The 24447-nt window shown below is 38.0% G+C and overlaps 1 protein-coding gene across 3 annotated transcripts in view; it reads left to right on the top strand.

Annotated features, from left to right (window-relative positions):
- MAPKBP1 (mitogen-activated protein kinase binding protein 1) overlaps positions 1–24447 on the top strand; it is a 139409-nt gene that overhangs the window by 101529 nt on the left and 13433 nt on the right. For all 3 annotated transcript variants that reach the window (XM_060760807.2, XM_060760816.2, XM_060760814.2), the window contains 15 exons: positions 1350–1534; positions 1616–1707; positions 3154–3279; positions 5198–5268; positions 5765–5886; positions 7220–7295; positions 10190–10301; positions 11720–11783; positions 11969–12094; positions 17562–17710; positions 18971–19020; positions 19353–19589; positions 20750–20919; positions 22490–22626; positions 23521–23700. In XM_060760807.2, coding sequence (XP_060616790.2) covers positions 1350–1534; positions 1616–1707; positions 3154–3279; positions 5198–5268; positions 5765–5886; positions 7220–7295; positions 10190–10301; positions 11720–11783; positions 11969–12094; positions 17562–17710; positions 18971–19020; positions 19353–19589; positions 20750–20919; positions 22490–22626; positions 23521–23700 — 1897 coding nt within the window. The remainder of the gene's footprint in view (positions 1–1349; positions 1535–1615; positions 1708–3153; positions 3280–5197; positions 5269–5764; positions 5887–7219; positions 7296–10189; positions 10302–11719; positions 11784–11968; positions 12095–17561; positions 17711–18970; positions 19021–19352; positions 19590–20749; positions 20920–22489; positions 22627–23520; positions 23701–24447) is intronic.

Raw genomic sequence — 24447 nt, 5'->3', positions numbered from 1 at the left:
AGCAGTTCAGCTGGCACAAGGGTTTAACCCATTGCGCCACGGGGGGCTTCTTACCATATGTAACCTACACTGTTACTTTCGTTTTCTTTAAAATGTTAGAAACGACCTCCAAGACACAATATATTTTCAGAAATATACTGTATCCAGGCTGCTGTGGTCTGATAGAGCTTGTGAAATTATTTTGCATTTTCCCAAACAAACGTGTATTGTAGGTTTGCCTGAATGGTGAACAGATGTACATATCAAAGTGTATGTAAACTAAGGATATTTGAGTCTTTTAATCCGTTGCTTGAATATATGTGGTAGAATGTAATCATGTCTGCCCTTGACATTTGGGCATAGTCTCAGAGAGAACAACCAACCAGGTTGGTAATACTGGATTCTTTCAGAACTGGCTGGGAATAAACAGAAAATAATCTATTCTTTCTGATTGAGTTTTCCTCACAATGCCTTCAGACGTCTATTCACAGCTATTCTTAGCTTTAGGGAGAATGAAGCAAACATCCCAGGCAATGAATCTGGGATGTCATGAATAGACAGTGAGATATTATGTACTTTTTTCTTATTATATTGTAGTACCAAGTAAGTGAAAGTCACTTTTGGGATTTTTTAAATATACGTGCCAGAAGAAGTTGGCTGCTTTAGATACAAGGTACCTCAACATTATTGAATAGGTAATGCTTTTTTCCCAGCTTCAGGCAGCAAAATATTCTGGTTAGTCATTATGTGCATTGCTGCCAAATTAAAGAAGTTTCACTGCAGCGGAGAACTGTAACATTTAGAAAGTTCATTGTGATGCTAAAAGAAAAGAGAATTGCATCATGTTAGGGACGGCTTTGGAAATTAGCTTCTATGTAAAATATTTAAAAAAAGATTTATTAGTGATTCCTACATGATTTTAAGCTCTGTTCTGTTCTCTTGCATTCATTTTTGTGTTATGAAGCCTTGTGCAAAACCTTGTGATGAGTTAAATCTGCCTGCAGTGCTATGAATGTATAATTCATGAGAGCTCCCCCTACATCATTTACTTATATTCTTTTTAGCCTTATAGTTTATATCTGGGGATAGAAAATGGCTGCACACTTTAAGTATGCAATGGCTGCCTCCTGTGTTCATATTATGATCTGTGTATACAGAGCAGTATTGTTTCCAATTCCACACATGTCTGTATTGTTCAGTAGGCTACTGTTTTGTGTTTTGGTTAAAACTTGCCAGAATTACAGTTTGAGCCCCATAGTCTTTGCTACTGTTTTAAGTGATTTTATATTCCATCAGAGTTGGGTTTCCTCCCCTGATGTTGACTTTGATTCCATTGGCTTATTCCAAATGGCAACTTTTGTTTTTCACAGGATCTGATGAAAATTATCTATGTTGACGAAAACACCCAAGCCCTCCTGGACACAGAGTACAACACAGCTGGAGGGGTGGACAAGGCAGACTCGCAAATCCTGGATGCAAAAGTGGGAATTCGTACAGTTTGTGTCAGCCCCACTGGGGAGCACCTGGCCTCAGGTGACAGGATAGGCACTCTCAGGTAAGCTTGGGAGTGTTGGAGAGGACTAGCTTTTCATAACAGCCCTATCCCTTTCTCACCATCTGCCTGGGTCCTTTTCAGGATCTACGAGTTGAAGTCCATGAGAGAGATGCTGAAAGTAGAAGCCCATGATTCTGAAATCCTCTGCCTTGAGTATTCAAAGCCTGATACAGGTAAGGAGGTCTCAACTGTTGCCGAGCCAGTCTTCTTGCCTGTATATTAACAAATTGTGGAACATTAATTTATCCCTCTTCTATCAAATTAGCTTTCTTTCAGTAGGCTAACAGAGAGAATATAATGTCTCACCCACCAGATGGGTTATTTGAGAACACTGAAATGCTGGACCACTCTAACAACTATCATGTCAGGCTACACAGTTAAGCTATTGGGATCCACAACCAAATGGACAGTTTCAACAGAAAGGAAGGAACCATGAAAATGAACGAAATCTGGCTACCAGTATTAAACAAACTCTAAAATCATAACAGTAAATAAAGAACAACACTCAAAACAGGGGAATTCCAGTCAACAAACAATCAGGGCCAGCTAAATATCTCCCAACAAAGCATTCCCCCAGGCCGTAAGAAGCCAGAACTTGAAACTGTTAAGCCATTAAATGCTAATCAAGGTGGCCAATTGCAACATTCACACCTACCTCAAAGAGACAAGAGTTCTTTCTCCCACCCTGGACATTCAACAGATATATAAACCCCATTTTTCTAGTTTCCAACAAACCTCACAACCTCTGAGGATGCCTGCCATAAATGCAGGTGAAATGTCAGGAGAGAATGCTTCTGGAACATGGCCATACAGCTCGGAAAACTCACAACAACCCAGAGTTTCATCTTCCCATTGTTTTTTTAATCATGTTTATTAAATACACAGTGAACAAATCTATGAATAAATAATCTATACACTGTCATTATAAAGACATCAAATACACTAAAACAATACTGATATTCTTCAAACCAAACATCTTCAGCTTAATCCTCTCACTTCTCAACATTTTCATGGTATACTCATATTATTCTTAACTGCAGATACCTGAATTAGTTTTGGCATAAAATGTGCACATATCATAGATTTACCTAAAATCATATATTCTGAGGTATTATCTTCTTATATACGACAATATTGATATGACTGCTTCCAGACTCTACCCCAGGTTATTAAATCATAATACTACTTTATTTCTAGACTGTTCTCTCTCCCCAAAGGGACTCAGGGCGGTTTATATACATATAAAAAAGCAAACATTCAATGCCATAATTAAAATCACACAATATTTAAAAAATAGAAAATCAACATTAATAAACTTATTACCAAAAATAATTAAAATTAAGATAATAAAAATGCAAATACTTAAATAAAACATAATTACACTAATAAAACATAACTGCACAAAAACCATTAAAATATTGCACAAACTACTAAAATATAAAAAGTTCCCATTCTCAAAATGCAGCCTTATATAGGTCGTTTCTCTTTGTTTCTTTTTAAATCAAATATGGGGATAGTCTTGCCTTTGTGTTCAGGTCAACTGTTCCAATTCAAAATAAGGAATTGAAATAACCATAATTTTAGTTGTGTGTTTTCTCCTTCTGTTCTCTTAACAACAGGGTTGAAGCTTCTAGCATCAGCTAGTAGAGACAGACTGATCCATGTTTTGGACGCTGGGAGGGATTATAGCCTCCAGCAGACCCTAGATGAGCATTCATCTTCAATCACAGCAGTGAAGTTTGCAGGTAATGTGATTGTGAATCTCTTTTAGTTAACATAAATCAACACCAATTCTTCATTGCAGTTCTAAATGATGTAGACCAGTGGTTCTCAATCTGTAGGTTCCCAGGTGTTTTGGCCTACAACTCCCAGAAATCCCAGGCAGTTTACCAGCTGTTAGAATCTCTGGGAGTTGAAGGCCAAAACATCTTGGGATCCATAGGTTGAGAACCACTGATGTTGACAATGGCATCTTCTCTGACTCAGCACCATCCAAGAGAGCCAAAGTAGACTTCAAGATCATGACAGGAGGAGAGGGAAGGGGCTAGTAAGATGTGTCGTGATGCTACTATAATAGTGATGGACTGTGATGCTGCTACTCAACCAAGAGACTTGGGAAACACCACTGTGCAAGTTTGACAAGTGCCAGAAATGCAGTCCAACATCCTATCGTGACATGGTTAGAAATGAAGCAGCTGAATTATGCTTAAGGGATTGGCATTATTTGTGTATGAGGTTATTATGTTTTAATATGTTAGAATAATAGAATTATAGAGTTGGAAGAGATCTCATGGGCCATCTAGTTCAACCCCCTGGCAAGAAGCAGGAAAACTGCATTCAAAGCACCCCTGACAGATGGCCATCCAGCCTCTGTTTAAAAGCTTCCAAAGAAGGAGCCTCCACCACATTCTGGGGCAGAGAGTTCCACTGGTGAATGGCTCTCACAGTCAGGAAGTTCTTCCTAATGTTCAGGAAAAACTTCCTAATGTTTAATGGTTTTAAATTGTATTTGTATGTCTATTGTTTCTAATGGTTTTATGTGATGTTTCATTTGATTTGTATAATGAGGCATTTTTGCCTAGATGTATGTTATATGCCTGGAGCCCCTGGTGGCGCAGTGGGTTAAAGCACTGAGTGGTGAGCTTGTTGACCGAAAGGTCGCAGGTTCGATTCCGGGGAGCGGCGTGAGCTTCCGCTGTCAGCCCTAGCTTCTGCCAACCTAGCAGTTTGAAAACATGCAAATGTGAGTAGATCAATAGGTACCGCTCCGGTGGGAAGGTAACGGTGCTCCATGCAGTCATGCTGGCCACATGACCTTGGAGGTGTCTATGGACAACGCTGGCTCTTCGGCTTAGAAATGGAGATGAGCACCACACCCCAGAGTCAGACATGACTGGACTTAATGTCAGAGGACTACCTTTACCTTTACCTATGTTATATGCCGCTCTGCGGGGTGAGAAGAGCAGGATAGAAATGAAGTTGTTAATAATAATAATAATAATAATAATACAAAATTCAGCATTTATATCTCATTTGCTGTGACATACTGTGTTTTTGTATCAGTAAAATAATATAACAACAACAATAATAACGACAACTCATTTTTTTCATTTCCCTTCTTTAGATGTGCCTTCTGATATCTTTAACACTACCTCACTTCTTTAGATAGGATACTTATTCTTTTCTTTCTCTGGGGTGTTAGAAACTATCCAAATAAAGAAAAAAATAACTGGTTAGTGTAGAGTTTGCACACCAAAAGTCTCTGTTTGCCCAGTATTTCAGTGACGGTATATTATCGCCCCATCTTTTCTCTGCCGTTTTGATTTTATGTTTTGATTCACCTTATCTTCTCATATACAATTTTGCCTCTCTGAGGGTTGCAGAGTCGTTTAAAGATATTTCCTCATGGAGTACTTATCTTTTGTTTAGAGGTCAAATTGTAAGAGTTAATTTAGGAGCACATAGTAACTCATGATAAATAATGACTTATTTGTAATTAATCCCCTTTTCCAATAACCATGGCTAAATTAAATTCTACAAGACAGACCAGCAGGAATAGTAATGTGAAATTGAGAAAGCAAAGTGTTAACGTGGGAAGAAATTTTAATTTTCTTCTCATATGTCTGCTTGTTCATGATTCCACTTATTTCTCTCTCCCTTCAGCCAATGATGGAAAAGTGCGAATGATTAGCTGTGGAGCAGATAAGAGCATCTATTTCCGCACTGCACAGAAGGTAATTCTATTACAGTCTTCTCTCTTTATGTAACTTTTGGGATGAAGTATTTTAAGAAGGATCTTTGGATGTTTTAGGCCTTGTTTCATTCTGTTCTCACTCTTTAGAAAAACTATATAGGACTGATGGTTGATTTCACCTGCTGTTATTTATTATTACTATTTATTTACAGCATTTATATTCCTCCATTCTCACTCCGCGGGGGACTCATACAATGCACATATACTGTACATGGCAAACATTCAATGCCAATTAGACATACAACATATATAAACAGTCACAGAGACAATTTAACATTCTAGCTTTCTAGCTCTATAAGGGTATGCTTAATTCCGACTGGATTCCGGCCACAGGGGGAGTTGCTGCTTCACCATCCATTCTCTTCTTGCATTGGTTCCTTTATCTCTTGCTTGATGAAGAAAGATATCATGCATGTAGATTTGGACTGTTGTTGGTATGTTTGTTTTTTCTTTTAATTTAATTTTTTTGTGTTCAGACCGGTGATGGAGTTCATTTTACTCGGACACACCATGTTGTCAGGAAAACTACTCTTTATGACATGGATGTCAACCCCAACTGGAAATATGCTGCCATTGGATGCCAAGATCGTAACATCAGGTTGGTTCACTACCTGCCATGGACACTAGTATGTTGGTGACACTAAACTTCAAATTCTTGATAACTTGTCTAAATGGTTTCATGTGTATGTTAAACAGCGTGGAGTACAGAGCCGAACTTGGCAGCCAGGGCGTTGGGCATTCATTGATTGTATATTCCTGAAAGGCAGGCAATTGGCATGACTTAATACAGCACTACCTTCTGTATGTGCCTCAACAGCAGGCATAGGCAAACTTTGGCCCCCCAGGTGTTTTGGACTTCAACTCCCACAATTCCTAACAACCTACCCGCTATTAGGAATTGTGAGAGTTCAAGTCCTAAACACCTGGAGGGATGATGTTTGCCATGCCTGCTCTACAGGAAGGAATGAAACCACTATAAAACAGTGACCAAGTCCCATCCGAGAGAGGCAGTCCAGAATCTCACTACATTCAGGCCTTCTATTTTTCTTTTTTTCTTCTCTTTCTCTCTTTCTCGTTGTATCTAATTATATTTGAAAGACAAATCAAGTTTTTTAAAAGGGGTGGTGGCATGAGAGATAAATCAGTGTTTTCTTTGTCTAGCTTATTGACTGTGTTAGTGGCCAATTAGTTCCATCAAGCTCAGTTTTTGAACTTGAAAGTAGATATTTCTTGAAAGTACATATTTCTCATTGCTCTTCTGTTTAAAAATACAAATGCATTGTACAGTATACAAGGAGCCCTCGGTGGTGCAGCGGGTTAAACCACTGAGCTGCTGAATTTGCTGACTGAAAGATTGGCAGTTCGAATCCAGGGAGTGGGGTGAGCTCCTGCTGTTAGCCCCAGCTTCTACCAACCTAGCAGTTCGAAAACATGCAAATATGAGTAGATCAATAGGTACTATTTCTGTGGGTAGTAATGGTGCTCCATACAGTCATTCCAGCCACATGACCTTGGAGGTGTCTACAGACAACACCGGTTCTTTGCATTAGAGATGGAGATGAGCACCCCCCCCCCCCCCAGAGTCGGCCACAACTAGACTTAATATTGAGGGGAAACCTTTCCCTTGACATTATACAGTGAAGAGAAGAGTGGCTAAAGCACTCTGTAAGCAGATAGCCCAAGACAAGAATAGGCTTTAGCTTTTTTTATTTAACTAGATGATTTAATGGAACAATAGGTTTATCAGTAGCTATTGGCTACGAACAATTAAATAGAACTTCCATGTTCAGAGGCATTTGCTTTTCTGTAACATCAGCTATTATGAGCTTCTCAGAGACATGTGGCTGAATGTTAGATGTAAACTGTATAAACCAAGTACAACTAAATTCTGAGCATAACTTTTCTGAATTATGTCTTGCTTTCTTTCACAGGATTTTCAACATTAGTAGTGGAAAGCAAAAGAAGCTGTACAAGGGATCCCAAAGTGAAGATGGCACCTTAATTAAAGTAAGACCATTTTATATTTTACAGGTTTTATTTATTCTCTCCGTTTCCCTTGTTTTGCCCTTTTATTAATACAGTTATAATTGATGTGTTGGATTCTAGTTCTTTTCCATGTAACATAGAAACTTTACAGTTTGCCATTTGCATTTGGTTTGTCCATCATAAAGACATCCTATACATAAATTAAAGGTCAAAATGATGCTCTAAAAGCTAACAAAAATTATCATTCCCCTTTAACTTGATTGCTGACCATTGCCTCAGGAGCAGTTAGTTGAAATTCATGGGTATCCCATTTTAATTCATCTGTACTTTAACTGGAGTGAATGCATATTGTCTACAGATTTCTTAATCTTTAGATTATTTTAAAAGTGGCAACGGCGTTTAATTTTTTTGTTGCTACTCTAAACTGACCCAAATGCAGAAAATCTCATTTTGCTGCATAAGCATGTTTAAGACATTTGCATTCATACATAAAGTTGTGTTTATGTCTCAGAATCCTATGGCATTTCCTACACTTGCTTTTGAAGATCCCTCATGCTGTGGTCCATGTTCCCCAGCTTTGTATTCTTTCCCTGAAGCCGTTTCCTTTGCAGTTTCACTTCTCTCTGAGATTTTATTCAGGAAGAGTATTTTCTGGCCAGATCAATATTCAATTTCCAGATGATTTCAGCAGTCCAGACTGTTAGAAATCTGTGAAACTCAGGAAATGACAGTATTGTCAAGGTAAGAGATCTGGGAATAGTTAGCCTACATATAGATCAGTGCCAGCAATTGCTGCCTCTTGGATTTACAAGGAAGTGCTCCCTTTTGTTTGTGTTTATATTTTTCAGGTGTCTATGCATTCATAGCATTGTATTTTCATCTAGTGTTGTGGTAGTAGCACAAACAGATAGGGGTGAGCTCTTTCAAACAGACGTGTAAAGTATTTAGCCATTATCGTTTTTTGTACTAATGTGAATGCTGGGTATTTTAAGGCAGTGGTTTTCAACCTTCCTAATGCCGCGACCCCTTAATACAGTTCTTCATGTTGTGGTGACCCTCAGCCATAACATTATTTTCATTGCTACTTCATAACTAATTTTGCTACTGTTATGAATCGTAATGTAAATATCTGATATGCAGGATGTATTTTCATTCACTGGACCAAATTTTGCACAAATACCTGATCCGCCCAAATTTGAATACTGGTGGGGTTGGGGGAGATTGATTTTGTCATTTGGGAGTTGTAGCCGCTTGGATTTATAGTTCACCTACAATCAAAAAGCACTCTGAGCTCCACCAATAATAGAATTGGGCCAAACTTCCCACTCAGATCCCCCATGATCAATAGGAAATACTCTGTTTTCTGATGGTCTTTGGCAACCCCTCTGATGCCTCCTTACGACCCCCCCCCCCCAAGTGGTCCCGACCCCCAGGTTGAGAAACAGTGTTTTAAGGGGCACATACTTTTGGATTAAAGAAACCTAACCTGTGTGCAGGCATAGGAAAATTAGTGGAAAGTAGTTAAAGCCTCGAGTTACTTATTAATCAGCTTAAACCTAATGTTATTATACTAATGCTGAAAGCGGCAGATTTTTGAACAATTAAGTGCTGTAATATTGCATTACATTACTGTATTAAATACTTTACCAGAATGAAGGTAGACAACATTCCATTAATTTACTCTCCTTAACCTTGTATGCGCTTGGACTTTTGGAGAGAAGGGAATAAACTGCTTGAATTTTTGAAAAGATAATTTCTTACTTACTGAATAAAAAAGATTGCTTTTCATTTCTCCCTCCTTATAAGATTATTCTATGCTATTCTACTGTTTTTAGCTTATTGATACCTATGTTGACCCCAGCAAAGGTTCCAGGGTTAAGAGCTTAAGAATCCATGTTTTTTCCCCTTTTTTGGTATTTGAGAAAAACAAAAGCAAACTGATTCCATATTTTAGAAATTCTTTTCTAGTTTGGATCCAGAAAGTTTAGTAGAAAAGTAGCTCTGCTTATATTTTATCAGCAGATTTACTAAGCACGTATTAAAATCAAATAAACCACCTAACTTTGTAAGACAATATGCCATTATCAATTTCATTCCACTTTTGATGGGTTTAACATCCATCAAAAACTTATCTGTGACTGTGGACACAAGCTCTTTATCACAATGTGAGAAAGCTCTAGAAACTCCAATAGATTTTGCTAGAAAAAGGCCCACATAATAGCTTGCCAAGATACCAGGATTCCTAATTTCATAAAGTACAACATGAAGCGTTCTTGAAGACGAGTGGAGAAGGTTGTATGAAACTGACACGTAAAGGCTAGGCTGATAAATTCTATATCTGCCATATGTGTATTTCTGGTTTAGCCTTAAAGTGATACATTCTAGCTAGGCAGTGTAATCAGTACTAAAATAAATATCCAGATTATTCCATCATCATCATCATCATCTTCATCATCATCATCATCATCATCAATGCTATTTATACCCCACCACCATCTCCCAGAGGGACGCAGGGCAGTTTACAAAACACTCAAAGGTGCAAACATAAAAAATACAAAAATTGCAAAAACAATAACATATAACAGTGACAGCCAACATAAATATCTCACTTCATAAAACCCCGTGATTAAAATCAGTAAAATCAGCAATAGCTATATATAAAACAACAATAATCAATCTCAGTCATATAAAGTGCTTGGTGAAATCTATGGATCCTCACATATATTCATTAAAGGAATCTAAATATAGTCGAAGGCTTGTCGAAAAAAACCATGTCTTCAATTGTGCACGGAAGGCTTGAAGAGTGAGGACTAGTCTGTAGCAAAATCCCCCAAGTCAGATTTTTAAAAAGAAGAATGCACTCTATGATAAATATATTTGACACATTGCATTCTACTCTGTAACATTAATTTCAGGTGCAAACAGATCCCTCTGGTCTGTATATTGCAACAAGTTGCTCTGACAAGAACCTTTCTATCTTTGACTTCTACTCAGGCGAGTGTGTTGCCACAATGTATGGGCACTCAGGTAAGTTGCACAACCTTTGTTGATGGATAACATTAATTGAAACCGAGTATTCCAAAAACTGGGGAATTCCAGGCAATCTTGGGAATAATTTTGCTCTGTATTTAAGCTACAGGCATCCTCTGTTTGTTTGACAGGTTAGGGACCAGAGCACCATCAAAACATGGAAAATATTGAAAAGCAAAGCCTAGTTTTTAAAAAAATCTTATATATGCAAGGCTTAAACATGAGATGTGTCTCTTCCAACTCTATGATTCTATGATGGCAGTGAGTCGACTGAAAGTTAAAAAGTGCACCAGGTCAAATAATAGGAGAAAATCCAGTGCACTGGGTTGTCAGGGAGAGAAAAAGCAGTGGTTGGTTGAAAGAGCAGACCAGACGTCAAAATATGGTTCAGAGTAAAATTTAGAATGGTTGAAAGATAAAATTGATGAAGAGTGAGTCATTGAAAAATATAGGGTGAAACCTGTATTTTTATTTGAGGACAGCATATAAGAGGCTAGATGATATAAGAGTTTAAGTGCAGGACCAAGGTTCTAATCTTCAGTTAACCCTCAAACTCCTTTGGATGATGCCAGGCAAGTCACAGTTGCTCGGATTTAGAGGGAACAAATACCCAACTTCCACAGAGGAAATCTTGTCAAGAAAATTATATGATAGGGTTGCCAGATATAGTAGCCAGCTTGAAGGCACATGGCAAGAACAGCAAATTTAAGTTGAACTCATTGTCCTGTTGGATTGAACTGTGAAGAGACAGTTGGTCCTTAAATTTCCTTATCAATGACAATGAGGATCAAAACTGTTGCCAAAGTCTACAAGAAGCACTTTGCATGTTTTAGTAGTATAGTCGTATTAGGTTTGTTTCATTTTCTTTTATTGTGCATTTGTATTTTCATTTTGGCAGCAGTTTGTGCTATTAATTAAATTACAAGTAACACATTAAAAGTCACACACCTATACCTCAGGAGGAGTCAATATCTGTCGTTGTTTTCTCTTCCTTGTTCCCACTCTTCCTCTATATAAGTCGGTTGGCCTTGAGATAGGAGAGGAAAACAACCCAACTTAAATAGGAGTCAGTGGTGCTGGCATTTTTTTTTGTCTGTCTCCCTCTCCTCAGTATTCTTTCATTTTTGGTCTTTAATTTAGTATTACGTGGAAGGTGGTTCAGTGAAGAGAGGTCATGCCACTGATTTTCTAGGCCAGTGGTTCCCAGCCTTTGGTCCTCCAGTTGTTTTCTACTTCAACTCCCAGAAATCCCAGTCTGCTTACCAGCTGTTAGGAATTGTGGAGCTGAAGTCTAAAACACCTGGAGGAAAAAGGTTGGGAACCACTTTTCTATGTCATAAGTTGTTAGGAGGTGTTATACGTATCCCAGAGGATAGAGGTGAAGAATAATGCTTCTTCTGATTTTTTTTTTACAGAGATTGTAACTGGGATGATGTTCAGCAATGATTGTAAACACTTGATCTCAGTCTCTGGTGACAGGTGAGGCAAAGTCTATTTCTGCTTTTAAGCATTCATCCTGTCTGTAAAATGGAAGAAGCAGAAAGAAAGAAAGAAAGAAAGAAAGAAAGAAAGGGCACAAATCAGGATAGTTTTCAGAAATAAGTCATTGTGGTGGGTGCACACTTCCCTCTTTCTTCACTATTCATATATTTCTATACTTCCAGCTGTATTTTCATCTGGCGTCTGAGTTCTGAAATGACCATCAACATGCGACAAAGGCTGGCTGACATGAAGCAAAGAGGAAAACAAGCAGAGAAAGCACAACCAGGCAAAACCACTGGGCTCACCAGGTAAGTGGTGGTACTCTGGAATTAATACTTCTTTTAAGGTAAAATTAAAAGAACGAGGAGATGTGGGATAAGCTACTGGAAACAAAATAAGCAAAGCCAAGAAAGAGACAAATTTTCAGTTACATTTCAGTTAATAAATTCAGGCATCTAGATACCTGTTCTATTCAATTCTGTCTAAAATATCACCCAGTTGCCTTCTCACATAGTGTTTCTGTTAGCTGGGTTGTTGTAGGGTTTTTCGGGCTATATGGCCATGGTCTAGAGGCATTCTCTCCTGATGTTTCGCCTGCATCTATGGCAAGCATCCTCAGAGGTTGTGAGAGTGGTCCAGCATTTCTGTGTTCTCAAATAAAATGCGGTGTCCAGGTTGGTTCATGAGATGCTCTGCTATGGCTGATTTCTTTGGTTAAAGTAGTCTGCAGTGCCTTTCAAGTTCCTTGATTTGTGTTTGGGCACTGCGTTTGGTGGTCCCTATGTAGACTTGTCCACAGCTGCATGGTACATGGTAGACTCCTGCAGCTGTTTTAGGTGCACGCATACTGTTTAGTGTTTAAAGAGATACTTGGATTTACATTATCTGAACTAGGGGTCTCCTACAAATAGTGGTAAAGATGGCAGGATAGGCTGTTTTGTGTAGATGAAAGAAAGAGCACTTTGTACATGTTCAGAAGTACTCTGTTTGACATGTTAGCTTTGGCACTATGAGGTTCCAATCCCTGCTGAGTCAGAGGTGAAGTTTAAATCCTGCTGGTGTGCCTCCCTCAGTTTAGCATTTAGCTGTGGAGAGGCCTTTCCAAGCCAAAAACGCTGGTGCTGTGGAACAGTGTTCTTTTTATAGCAAACTCTGCACTGCTTTGCCTTTTTGAGATGCAGCCTTGTATCAGACACTCCTGGATTCAGTGAATATTAGGAGACTCATTTGTCACATGCCCTTGCTCTGGAGGGTTGAGTCTGAAATACCAAGTGGAGTAGCTTGTTGGAAAACTTGTTTGGTGACCTCTTTGCCTGAGCTGCATTCTTTCTGTCTGACCAGCTTTCAAAGGCTGTTTTCTTGCCCTAGCCCTAGTTGTTGGATATGGGCAGAGTTCTGAGAATGCCATGTGCTGAACTTTGGAAGCATCACTCTATGGAGCTTAAAAGTTAGGTACGATGTGTATGATAATTATTTTGTATTGTGCTTTTGCAATATATATTCTTTTTTGTATGAGACTGGAGGCACATAGATAAGTGTTGCAGTTTGGTATTTATAGGGTTGTTGATTCCTATGTAATGTGAGAAGAAAGATCTACAAAAGCATTAACCTGCTTTATATAATATTTTAGCTCACATTGTTTAAATATCACTTAAGAAGTAATGTAATGGGTGGAAGATTTTGTTAGAAGCTAGCTCTACTGCATGAACAAACAAGTAGAAACTGCTTGAAATGCTATCAGAATTTAAGTTGCTGACTTGAACAGTGAGAGAATGGATGGTTTTAGATTTAGAAGAACACACTTAGTATCTTGTAATGGATAAAACACAGACTTAATCCTCCTAACCATGCTTTGAGGTAGAATGATTGATCTCATGGGAGTTTGTTCCACCTATAATCTTATATAGTCTTGTCACCCTTTGCCTCATTTCCAGGAATCCATAGTTCTCCATTATGTTTGTTTTGGCAAATTTTGGATATCCCCTTGCTATTGTGATTTGAAATAACAGTTTGAATTAGAGTGGACTGCAAACTATTTTCTCGAAGCAATGCTAATCATAGTTTGCTGATTTAGATATCACAGTAACTCTGGGTAGAGCAAATTAAGAAGCTGAGAAAAGAAGGACAGGGAGCAAGTATTAAAAACATCCACAGCACATTCACATCCTAACATGGCTTTGGAGGACTAGACTTATGGTACCAGAACTGATCATTTGCTCAGTGTTAGCCCAGCAACCTACCAGTCCCCCATAGGTAAATCTAAGCTGCATTAAGCGATACTGATAGAAAAAATAGTTATGGAGAACTCATGACAATGCGTCAAATACCCACTTCTTTGAAAATTAGAGTTCTTTATTTTTATTAGGCAGACTTACTTACTTACTTACTTACTTACTTACTTAGGCGATCCCTCATTGTCCAAGTATGATGACCTTCAAGCCATCATACTTCAAGCCATCATACCATGTCTAGGCGGTGGCTCCGTAGGTGACTATGGAGTCTTATTCTTGACCCGCATATTCTGCCACAGTGAGGGCATCGGTTTCCAAGTGGAAGGCGGTCACGGTCAGGGTTGGCTTGATATGCCATCCTCTTGACACATTTCTCCTTTTCGCCCTCTATTCGTGCTTCTTCGAATTCTGCATCAGAATATAACAACAATCTTGGTTTCCATTTGATCTGCTTTCATATTTTGCAGCAATTTATATGTTGCAGGCAAAATTTCTCCTTTCCCAGCCCATCTCATATTTAACAAGTTAATTTTGTTCCCTAAATGAGATCTCATTCTAGACATTGGCCAGAGTTTTCATTAAAACTGCTAATGTCATGATGGGTTTTTTGTGCTGGGTTGTGTGTTGTTGATGGGTTTAAATGTGACATTATGTTATACTGGGCAGTCACAGATATCTCAGTTCAGTCCTTGCTTTATCTGAAAGGGAAAAATGTGTATGGTGTACCAACTGAAATTTTGTATTGAAAGCTGTGCCAGGAATTCCTAGTTCATCCCATTTGATTGTAGATCTATGATACTCTTTGGCTCTGTTTCAGAATAATAAATGGAGAATACCATGGAAATATGGTGCCAGGGTTCTGTAGTTCTTTCTATGACTGAAGGATTTGACTTCTCTTCTTCCTCAGTGCCTTTGTGCACCTCACAAACATGTGTGATGTTTTTGTACTACACTTTAATGATAGAATTAAAGGATGAAAATAAATTACTAGGGTCTTATTTAAATGAAAAGCCATAGATTTCTTTAGGAGATAATGAATTGTTTATATCACATTAGCACTGAAATATGATGAGACTTCAAAAAAGCTTTAACTTTGCTTCATCATTGTCTTATATTTTGCTGATTGGTGGTGGTAATAGGAATCTCTTGATTAAGGAGATTTGAATGAGTTTATTGCTAATGATTATCTGCAATGTGTGCTTCTGTGCTTTCAAAAAGGGTATCCTGATGCCATAGCAACGAGTTCCTTTCTCTTTGCCTGCTCTACCATTTAAACTAGCTGTGTTCACTATTGGAACAGACTTTTGTGATACATTTTAGCCTTTATAAACCACTCACAATGTTGTTGTTTTTTAAAAAAATTAATGTCGATACCCTAATGAACAAATAACAACATAGAACAATAGCCACAACTGAGCAGGTGATCTAATAAGGACATTGTTTCTGTCAGTCTCAATTAAATGTGTATCTCCAAAACCTCAGTATTTTCATAGCATGTTCCAGTACGTTTGGCCCTTTGTCAAAAAGGAAATAAATAGACGCCAGGTGAAATAAAAGCATTCTGGCTCCTTCAATCCTTAAAGGTATATGAGAAATTGCCAATCTATCTTCAGCTAGCTTTCTATTGAAAGTGTATCCAGATGTTTCCACCTCTGAGCTATTTCAAAATGCATCGCTTCTAGAAATAGTCATATTTTTGTTTGGTAAATTGTGATTGTCTCTTTGGAATATTAATATCAATACCAAATCATTACTTAATTTAATGGCTTGAATTGTGTTAATACCTATTTCTCTTGCCATGGTGATGAACTTACTTAATTTAATCCGATTTTACCAAGTTTATTACTCAAACAAGTTTTAAGTGCTTAGATGTACTTTAGTTAACTATGACAGGAGTGTTAGGATAGGGATTTATGTTTATTGTGTCTTTGTATACTTGTCTTGTTCTTTTATACCCTGTACCCACACGTGTGGACCAACAAAGTGGGAATAGCAGTTTCATGATATGATTTAGTTTCCAGGAAGTGTAATGTCATTTGGGCACAACTTTTAAAGTATTTTCTCTCCTTAAAGCTGAGATTGGCATGTAAGATGGGGAAGACCATATCCTGTTCCATCCTTTCAGGAATTGGTATTGTGAGATCCCTCTTCTATGCTAATCTAGATCTGTTAAATGAATTGTATACCCATTAATAATTTGTACAGTTTGAAAACTTGTCCTCCAGTGTCAGTTTTGCTTGTAATACATAATTTCCCAAGAATTTTTCAATGTTCAGAGAACCTGATGTGCACATTATTGATTGGGACAGAGATAAATTTTGTTTCTTCTGTAGCCACCCAGGCTTTATGTCCTGGAGTCCATGTTTTAAACTATCTACAAGTAGTGGTTTCCCTCTAGCAAATAAGCTTCTGACAAGCCTCTCCTTGTGGAGAGGGGGTGGGATATAAATAAAGTTTATTATTTATTATTATAACTCTCCATATACAATATTCTTGTCTCTCAATTATGCCTTTTGAAAAAGAAACATGATATGGACAGGGACATACTAGTGATGGATATAGGTATATTAGGGCTGTCCAACCACGGAAAAATTTGTTTCTAAACTCGATTCGTTTTTAGGGGGTTTTTGCGTTTCGTTATTTAAAAGAATTCCGAAATTTTTCTTTTAAAAAGTTCGATATTTACGAAATTTCAGAAATTACGAAACAATTTCGAAACAATAACGAATCGATTCGTTAATGGCGGACGCGATTGCGCAATACGCTAAAAAACCCTCCAAATGGGACAGGGGGAACTTCTGAAGCTTCCCTCTCCCTCTGTTGTTGACTGTTGGTGTGATAATTTTTTTTATCACTGATAAAACAAACAACGACTATAAAACTTGCACCAGACATACGGAAATAATAACGAAATAATAACGAAACAATTTCGAAACAATTACGAAACAATTTTGAAAAAATTACGAAACGAATTGGAAAAATTTGTTTCGTTTTTTAGTTGCTCCTGAATGGTTCAATATCGCTTCGTTATCAAAAAAAATAACGAATTAATAACGAATTACGAAATTAACTAACGAAACCGCCCAGCCCTAAGGTATATTATGTGCAACCACTTCTTTCAAACCTGGAAAGATTCTTTGAGGTAGAAGTTGGGGTATCCTTGATTAAATATTACTGCAAATAATTTCCAAATTGACCCAGAATATTTCCCCACTATGTCTAAGTAATGTTAATATTCGTTTTATATAACAACAACAACAACAACAACAACTTTATTTGTATTCTGCCCTATCCCCCTGAGGGGACTCAGGGCGGATTCCAGCATAACAATGGCAAACATTCAATGCCTACATAAAACACACGTCACTAACATAAAATCTCAGAAAACCCCCACATATAACATTAAAGCTTAACATCAAATTAAAACCTAACATAAGCAAATTAAACCTGACATCAATAAGTTAAAATACATGTAATCAGACAAAATTCTATAATAATATAAATCTAAACAAAACATCCACATTAGTGTATATTATTTTTCTAGGCATGAATCAGCATCAGCCCTCTCATCTGTACCGCCGCTTTCATCAGACAGTGACAAAGAGGGGGAAGATGAAGGGAATGAAGAAGACGAGTTACAAGGATTGCAGTCTTTTCCGATGCAGACCAACTGCAATGCTGAAAGAGATTCAGGTATAAAGGAGAAGGAAAGTGGGTCCTAGAAGGAAGAATGGGGAGATGGGGAATGTAACATAGAGAGGAGAGGAGGTTTACAACAGATTTGCATAGCCACTTGGAAATACAGAAATGCCTCATACCATGCGCAGCCCTAGAATACTGCGGGCCAGCAGTACATATGAACAGCTTGTTGTAATTTGTGGTGCCAATACACAAAGCACTGTGATTTTTAAAATGATTGCAAAGTATACCCTTGTACTGCTAGTTCTTTCCAACACTTGTGCCCTGGGAATAATTCACATATACCACATAATGATGAGTCATACTTGGATGTGGAAAAAAGTTAGAAGAATGAGTTTATGGAATTATCCTCTTGAAAGTGCACACATTCAAACTGATCATATAGGTGTTTGCTAAACTCAGATGTGAAGTTTAATTTCTTTAGCCACTTCCACTAGAAAAAATATAAATATTCTAAGCAGAACACTTATTAATTCCCTGGAATGTGTCCATTCTCTTATATAATTCACTTTCCAAGAGCAGAACATTTGTCTCTTTAGTGCTGCATCAGAGGTGGGCACAGTGTAACCCATGACCCCCAGGGATTGGAAAATGGATTTTTCCAGAATAACAAGTGTATTTTACACTGCCATATAATCCAGATTATCAAAGCAGATAACTCAGATTATTTTATTTGAACTGTATTATATGAGTCTACATTGCCATATAATCCAGTTCAAAGCAGATAATCTGGATTTTATATGGCAGTGTAGATGGGGTTTAAGAGGCATGTGAGGCATATTGCTACAGTTGTGCCCCACCCTGGGTTATATTAGGCCTAGGAGAAGGCTGACAAAACCAGAAAGTGAATGGAAAATTATTCCAGTCACTTCTTGTTGTTAAAACAGCCTGTCCTTGGAACACAGGGCCCCTAAGTCTATGGAGAACATTTGGGAGGGAAAATGTGGGGGTTTCTTTGGTTATGTGGGAGGTGGACAGCTCTGGATGATCTCTTGGGGATCTAATGTAGCTCCCCAGCCTTCTACAATTATGTACTCTTACTGTATGTAAAAGCTTACACCAGGAGTACATAATGGTTCACTTTCATTTGGTTGTGGCTTTCCTTTAATAGTCAAAGCTTTTACAAAAAAAATAATAATGAGGGATTGGAGTGGATATCTAGTGTTGTGGGTATGGGGAGCTTTGGCGATGTGACAACAAAAACCAAAACAAGTTTGAGTCGAACATTTGTGTTTTTTTAATTTTATCTCCTAGATCCAGATCTTTCTTTTTCAAGAAGCCTGTCCCACTGGGAAATGAGAAGGGTGAGTTTTCAATGCACATACAAAACCTAACCTGTTTTAAGATACACAACACTTCCTTGCAATATCTTTGTAGATATTCTGTAGTTTCTAAATAATAAATCGGCTGAGAGTTTATCAAGAGGATTCACTTACCTGTTGCATTTGTTTTGCTGTCTGTGCACATTATTGTGCGCCATTTCCTTTTGATCTGATTTTATTGTGCTGGGCATTGTCTTTAAGGTACGAGATGTGCTTTTTATTAGGCTTTCAATTGTGTCCAAGTTAACAGAGTGTGGACTGTCATTGAGAGCTTGCTTGCCCTTTTAAACTATTTCTGTCTTTTTTTCTTTTAGGCAAAAGAAATTGCAATGATTGAATGTTCAGAGGCCACCATGAGCAAGGCACCTCGGCAGCGTAGTCGTTGGTCCCAGCCAACAAGCACTATAGAGATGACAGTAAAATCCATGCTTGATTTACGCCAGTTGGAATCTTTCTCGGTCTCTCGGTCTGCCAGCCACGATTCTCTTTCCCAAACCAGCAATGGAGATGACCAAGAAGAGCGTCCTGATCTCCCTCTGCATGCCAAGAATGTAAGGAGTTCCTATTTTCAGTGGAAGAGATAAGAGGCTCCATTGGTTATACATGAGGGGCAGGCAGGGTCAACTTCTGTAATTGTTGTGGTTAAGTCGCTTATGACAATCAGGGGATTGTTATTCCAGGGCCTGGGAGAGTGGATGGGTTTTTCAATGAGGTGATGTTAGATCCTGTCTGTGAGAATGGGCTTGAAAGTGAAACTGCCTCAGATCCAGCAGACAGGGAGATACACTGGCTGGCGGAAGCTTTTCCCCTTGTTGTCTCATAGCAACCCCAGATAAAGAATTGGATGGGTGAGAAAGTTCACCCGAAAGCACACCTGCACTTAACAGAAATCTCAGACTTCATCTTAGGGAAGTAGCAAGCAAATTAAGACGGTCACAAAAACTCTGTGAACCAGCAGTGTGAGAAATCTCACAGGCAAGGTAGGCAAGGTCGCAGGCATTGAACGGACCTCAAATCAGAGAATTATTCCCGTTAGAATTTAGATGAGGCAACACTGATCTAAATGTTGAGTCTAAGATCTTGGGAGTTTAGATGCATGTTTAAGAAGTTTCTATAGTCTTGCTTTTGCATTCATATTCATGTTATGATTCTTGTTTTCCTGGATTTATACTCATGTTTTGATTCTGCTTTTCCTGTACTTTGTTTTATGGAACAGATTTGGACTGTTTGTCTTTTCCTGTTGCCAGTTTGGTTTGGCTTATTACTTGTTGACTATTTTTCCCACTACCTATTGGATTTTGCCTTCTTTATTTCTTATGGTGACTTTTCCTTTTTATATGTACTTTTCACAATGAATTGTTTTATTACTACTTTTGGATTCCTGGTTGGGGTGCAAAAGTAATGAAGCCCAGTGAAAGCAGATTGTAGTACAAAGGTATTTTGTTGGTAATACCATTGGTTTTCAGTTGATCTTTTAAGAATTCTCATTTCAACATTTGCTGTGCCTATATGAATTTAAAAGAAGGAATAAATAAGGGTTTTTTTTAAACAGAAGCAGTGGTCTAATGTGACAATAAAGGCAATAGAGCAGATCATCCCTTTCCTAAATCATGTTACTTGTGATAGTTTTTAACTTCTATATGATGATATTCTTGTATGTTGCTTAACTGAAATAAAGATAACAAGCTTTGCTTCTGAATTGATGTATTAGGTTGGAAACTCCTCAGCTCCCCAAGAAAACCAGCCTTGTGTTCGACCCCAAGTAATTCGGCTGCTATCCTGTGAAGGTGGAATTTTCCCTCAGGAGCTGGAACCTTCCGAGAGCGAGGAATGCGTGATCTACCCAGAGCAGGATGAGATGCATCCTACAGACATTAGCAGGTCAAACATAACATTGATTTAAGCTACATACATTGTTTCGCTCCTTGTATTCTGACGGTCTATTGATTTGGCTTGATTTGGCTGAAGCTACTGTCAGCTACATCTTAAATGTCATTGAGGATTCTATGACCTAATTTGTAGAATACTCATATAATAAGCCAAGGGTCATTAAAATATCCAGTAGCTAATTTCTCCTTGGATGAATGTCTTGTGGATTTCTTATCCTCTTTGTTTCGTCACCCCTTTCACCCTTGTCTGGTTGAAATTGCTAGAGCTTGTTCACAAGCTTTGCTCCCAGGAACATGACAAAGTCATGTGGTAACAAAAGTACTGGAGAAGGAGGAGAGACTTTCTTCCCAAGTCTGGTTCCACCAGTGTCATCCTCACAAAGCAATCCCTGTTTCCTCCTCTGAACCAATTTCATTGCAACTATTTTACTTCCTTCCCTTGCCTTGTATATAATGTTCTGTTTGTAAGCTCTAGAAGCAGCAACACAAGTGGTTGCATTCAAGAGGACTTTTTTTGTAAAAATAAAAGAAAGAAAAGAAAAAGAAACATGAGCGAACTAATTTACCCCTCATCCTATTCCTATTTTTGCAATTTCTGCCTTTGTGCTTTTGGTATTCTCATTAAAATATTTAAACAAACAGAATTGTCCTCTCTTGAAGCTGTTAGAACACAAGGAAAGGAGCACTAGCTGGCTCTTGGAAGTACAATGGATGCAGTACTCACTGAACATGCATGCTACTGCACAATTAGAATAAATGATACACCCATCTGTATGACATACCTATCAATTCTTAGTGCTTGAATTCAGTTCAATAATCATCCCTTTCCTAAAATATAAAGACCCTTGCAGCTAAGGAAAACTTAGGTGAAAGACTGTATATTTTGGACTGAGCTGAGTCCAAGAGCAATTATTATGGAGATGTATGGGAATTTTAAACTACTTTTGTTTTTTTTACAAATAAACTTTGCCTACTTATCTCTAAGGGACATAGCAATACATGCATAGCCAGTGTTATTGCCCCTGACTCTGCACTGATATGACTCTTAAACTCAAGATTTTTTTTTGTCTCTGAGGAACATCCAGAACATGTATAGTATTGTTCAACCAGTCTGAATGTTCTCCTGCAGTGTTGGGAAAAGTGTAGCCTCAAAAAGGGCTCTGCAGCTTAAAAGGTTTGAGAACCCTTGCCATAGACTATGGAAGAGAGCCCTCCAAAAACCCAAGTCATCAAATGCCCTGCTGTTCGGAAAGTGTAGCCAGTGCATAATGACATAGTGAACAAGAATCAGCATTTGAATGTTTGTTTTTTAAAATGAAACTGACAACCCAGAAAGTGGGTGAAAAAGTAAAAACATTACTGTCCAATCTCTATGAAATGCAAAAGGTTGCATAAATGGTGAAAAGGGCTTCGGCTTTTAAAACAGTTTGTAATAGTGGGAATTTATTAGTACAAGTAAGTTCTTTAAGAGTTTTATACATTTAAAATATAGATATATATGTGTGTGAAAGATATAAAGGAAACCTGTCATTCTCATAGTGTGTTCTTCCCCTCTCTCATAGTGAATTCCAGGTAAAAGCTCTTCCCCATGGGAAACTAGGTAGAGGCTACCAGAACAGTGGTTGCCCAGATAAACACAGTCCGGACAGCGCCTGCTCCATGGATTACAGTAGCAGTCGGCTATCCAGTCCAAATGAAGGTGAGAGATTTAAACTGTTTATTCACTTGGGTTTGTAGCCTACTCTCCATTCTAAAAACCCCACTCATACAGAGCTAAAGAAATACACAAAGAAATAAAAATGAAATATATATTTGAAACATACTACTTCATAATTTTCCATTGTGACTTAAGACTGCTATTTCATGTTTGGCTAATATATCTGCAGTATCCTCCTATGATTTATTATACATTGTCATGGGCTGTTGCTAGGCAGATGTTTCAAAACTACCATGAATGAAAAGGCATATATTTGTTTCAGTGCAACATTGGTCAGTTAGGATACTAGACATCTTGTCTGACATGTATTTAAATTAGCTGTTTTCTGTTCACTAATGACTCAATTCTTGAACATGAAACCTGGGAAAGTTTCCTACTTCAAAGATTGGGCTGGAACTTGGGAGAGTCAGGTTCTAGTCTTGTCTGTGCAGGGAAATGCATTTATTACTTTGGACCAATCATTCCCTCACTGTGATCAACTTCACAAGATTGTAATGTTAATAAAGTGAGGAGAATGTATACCTGCTTGCACTCATTCCATGGGACATAGACTTAACTAATTACACGTTCTGGAGGCAGGCAAGGAAAAGGGATTTTTTTTTTCCTGCCATAGTCTCCAAGTTCATTCACCCCTCCCCACACCTCCATGTCTGGAGATGGCAATGTTTAGTTTCAGGTCCTAGCTATGGAATATCTTCTATAAATGTTTTTCAGTGTTTTAATGTGTATTAATTCTCATTCTAATTTAAATTGTTGCCTATATGTAAAGTCACCTTGAGTCCCCTTCGGGGTTGAGAAGGGAGGGTTATAAATATGGTTAAATAAATAAATAAATAAATAAATAAATAGTCCTATGTATTGCATTTTTCACTATAGATTCTGAGAGCACAGAACCTCTCAGCGTGGATGGTACTTCAGACTTGGATGAACAGGTGGGAGAAGAAGATGAAGAGGACGTAAGCCCTGGTCTGTTGGAGGGAAATGCACCCAGGACTCCAGATCAAGAGAAGTTCCTCAAGCAGCATTTTGAGACTCTGGCTGGTGACAGTGACAAGGGTACACTTGCAAAACTAGTGACGTGGCTGCTATTTAATAATGTTTCTCAATGACTTTTCTTAAAACCAGTGCTTCCATCTGTTGCACCTCTCTCACAGGATAAGAAAATAAATGAGGAGCCTGTTTATGTTTTGCAGTCTGGTAACTGAGTAATCAAGTCTTTCTGAAAGGATTCTGTCTGACTGGGAAAAATTGCTTTATTTTTCTTTTGTGTATCTGGGGGAAATGCTTGTATTTGGTATAGGTGCAAAATAAGCTGCTTGCACCAGGAACCATTAGAAATGTAGTCACTTGTTTGTAGAAGATGGGATAGTCCCCCAATTACTATGTGGAATTGCAGGCCAGGACAGAAATATATTCTTGCAGAAATTATCATTTTTTTTACCTCTCCATGAAACACTGTAAGATAGAACATACCAGAAATCTGCAGGCTTATGATATATTTTGTGTGCACAGCATCATGCATACTGTTCTGAAATGTGAGTTGCATTTTAAAAACAAGATACATGAAAAACAAGCATAAACACATTTTAGTCAAGTGTGGTCAAGATGCATTCAAAATGCATGTAGTCATGCACATATATTAATGATACCTTATAGGGAGTATATACAAATGTCCATGCAGGAAAACAAAACAAAAAAATCCCAGTGTTTTGAAATGGATAAAAAATAAAGGGAGAGATAAAATGATTTGACAAAAGGCAAGGAAACCAAAATTGAGTGTTTTCATAAACTAATAATGAAAAT

This window comes from Anolis sagrei, chromosome 1 (assembly GCF_037176765.1).
Source record: "Anolis sagrei isolate rAnoSag1 chromosome 1, rAnoSag1.mat, whole genome shotgun sequence".
In the NCBI taxonomy this organism is placed as follows: domain Eukaryota; kingdom Metazoa; phylum Chordata; class Lepidosauria; order Squamata; family Dactyloidae; genus Anolis; species Anolis sagrei.
The sequence above is the reverse complement of the archived record's forward strand: the minus strand, read 5'-3'. Positions and strand labels throughout refer to the sequence as shown.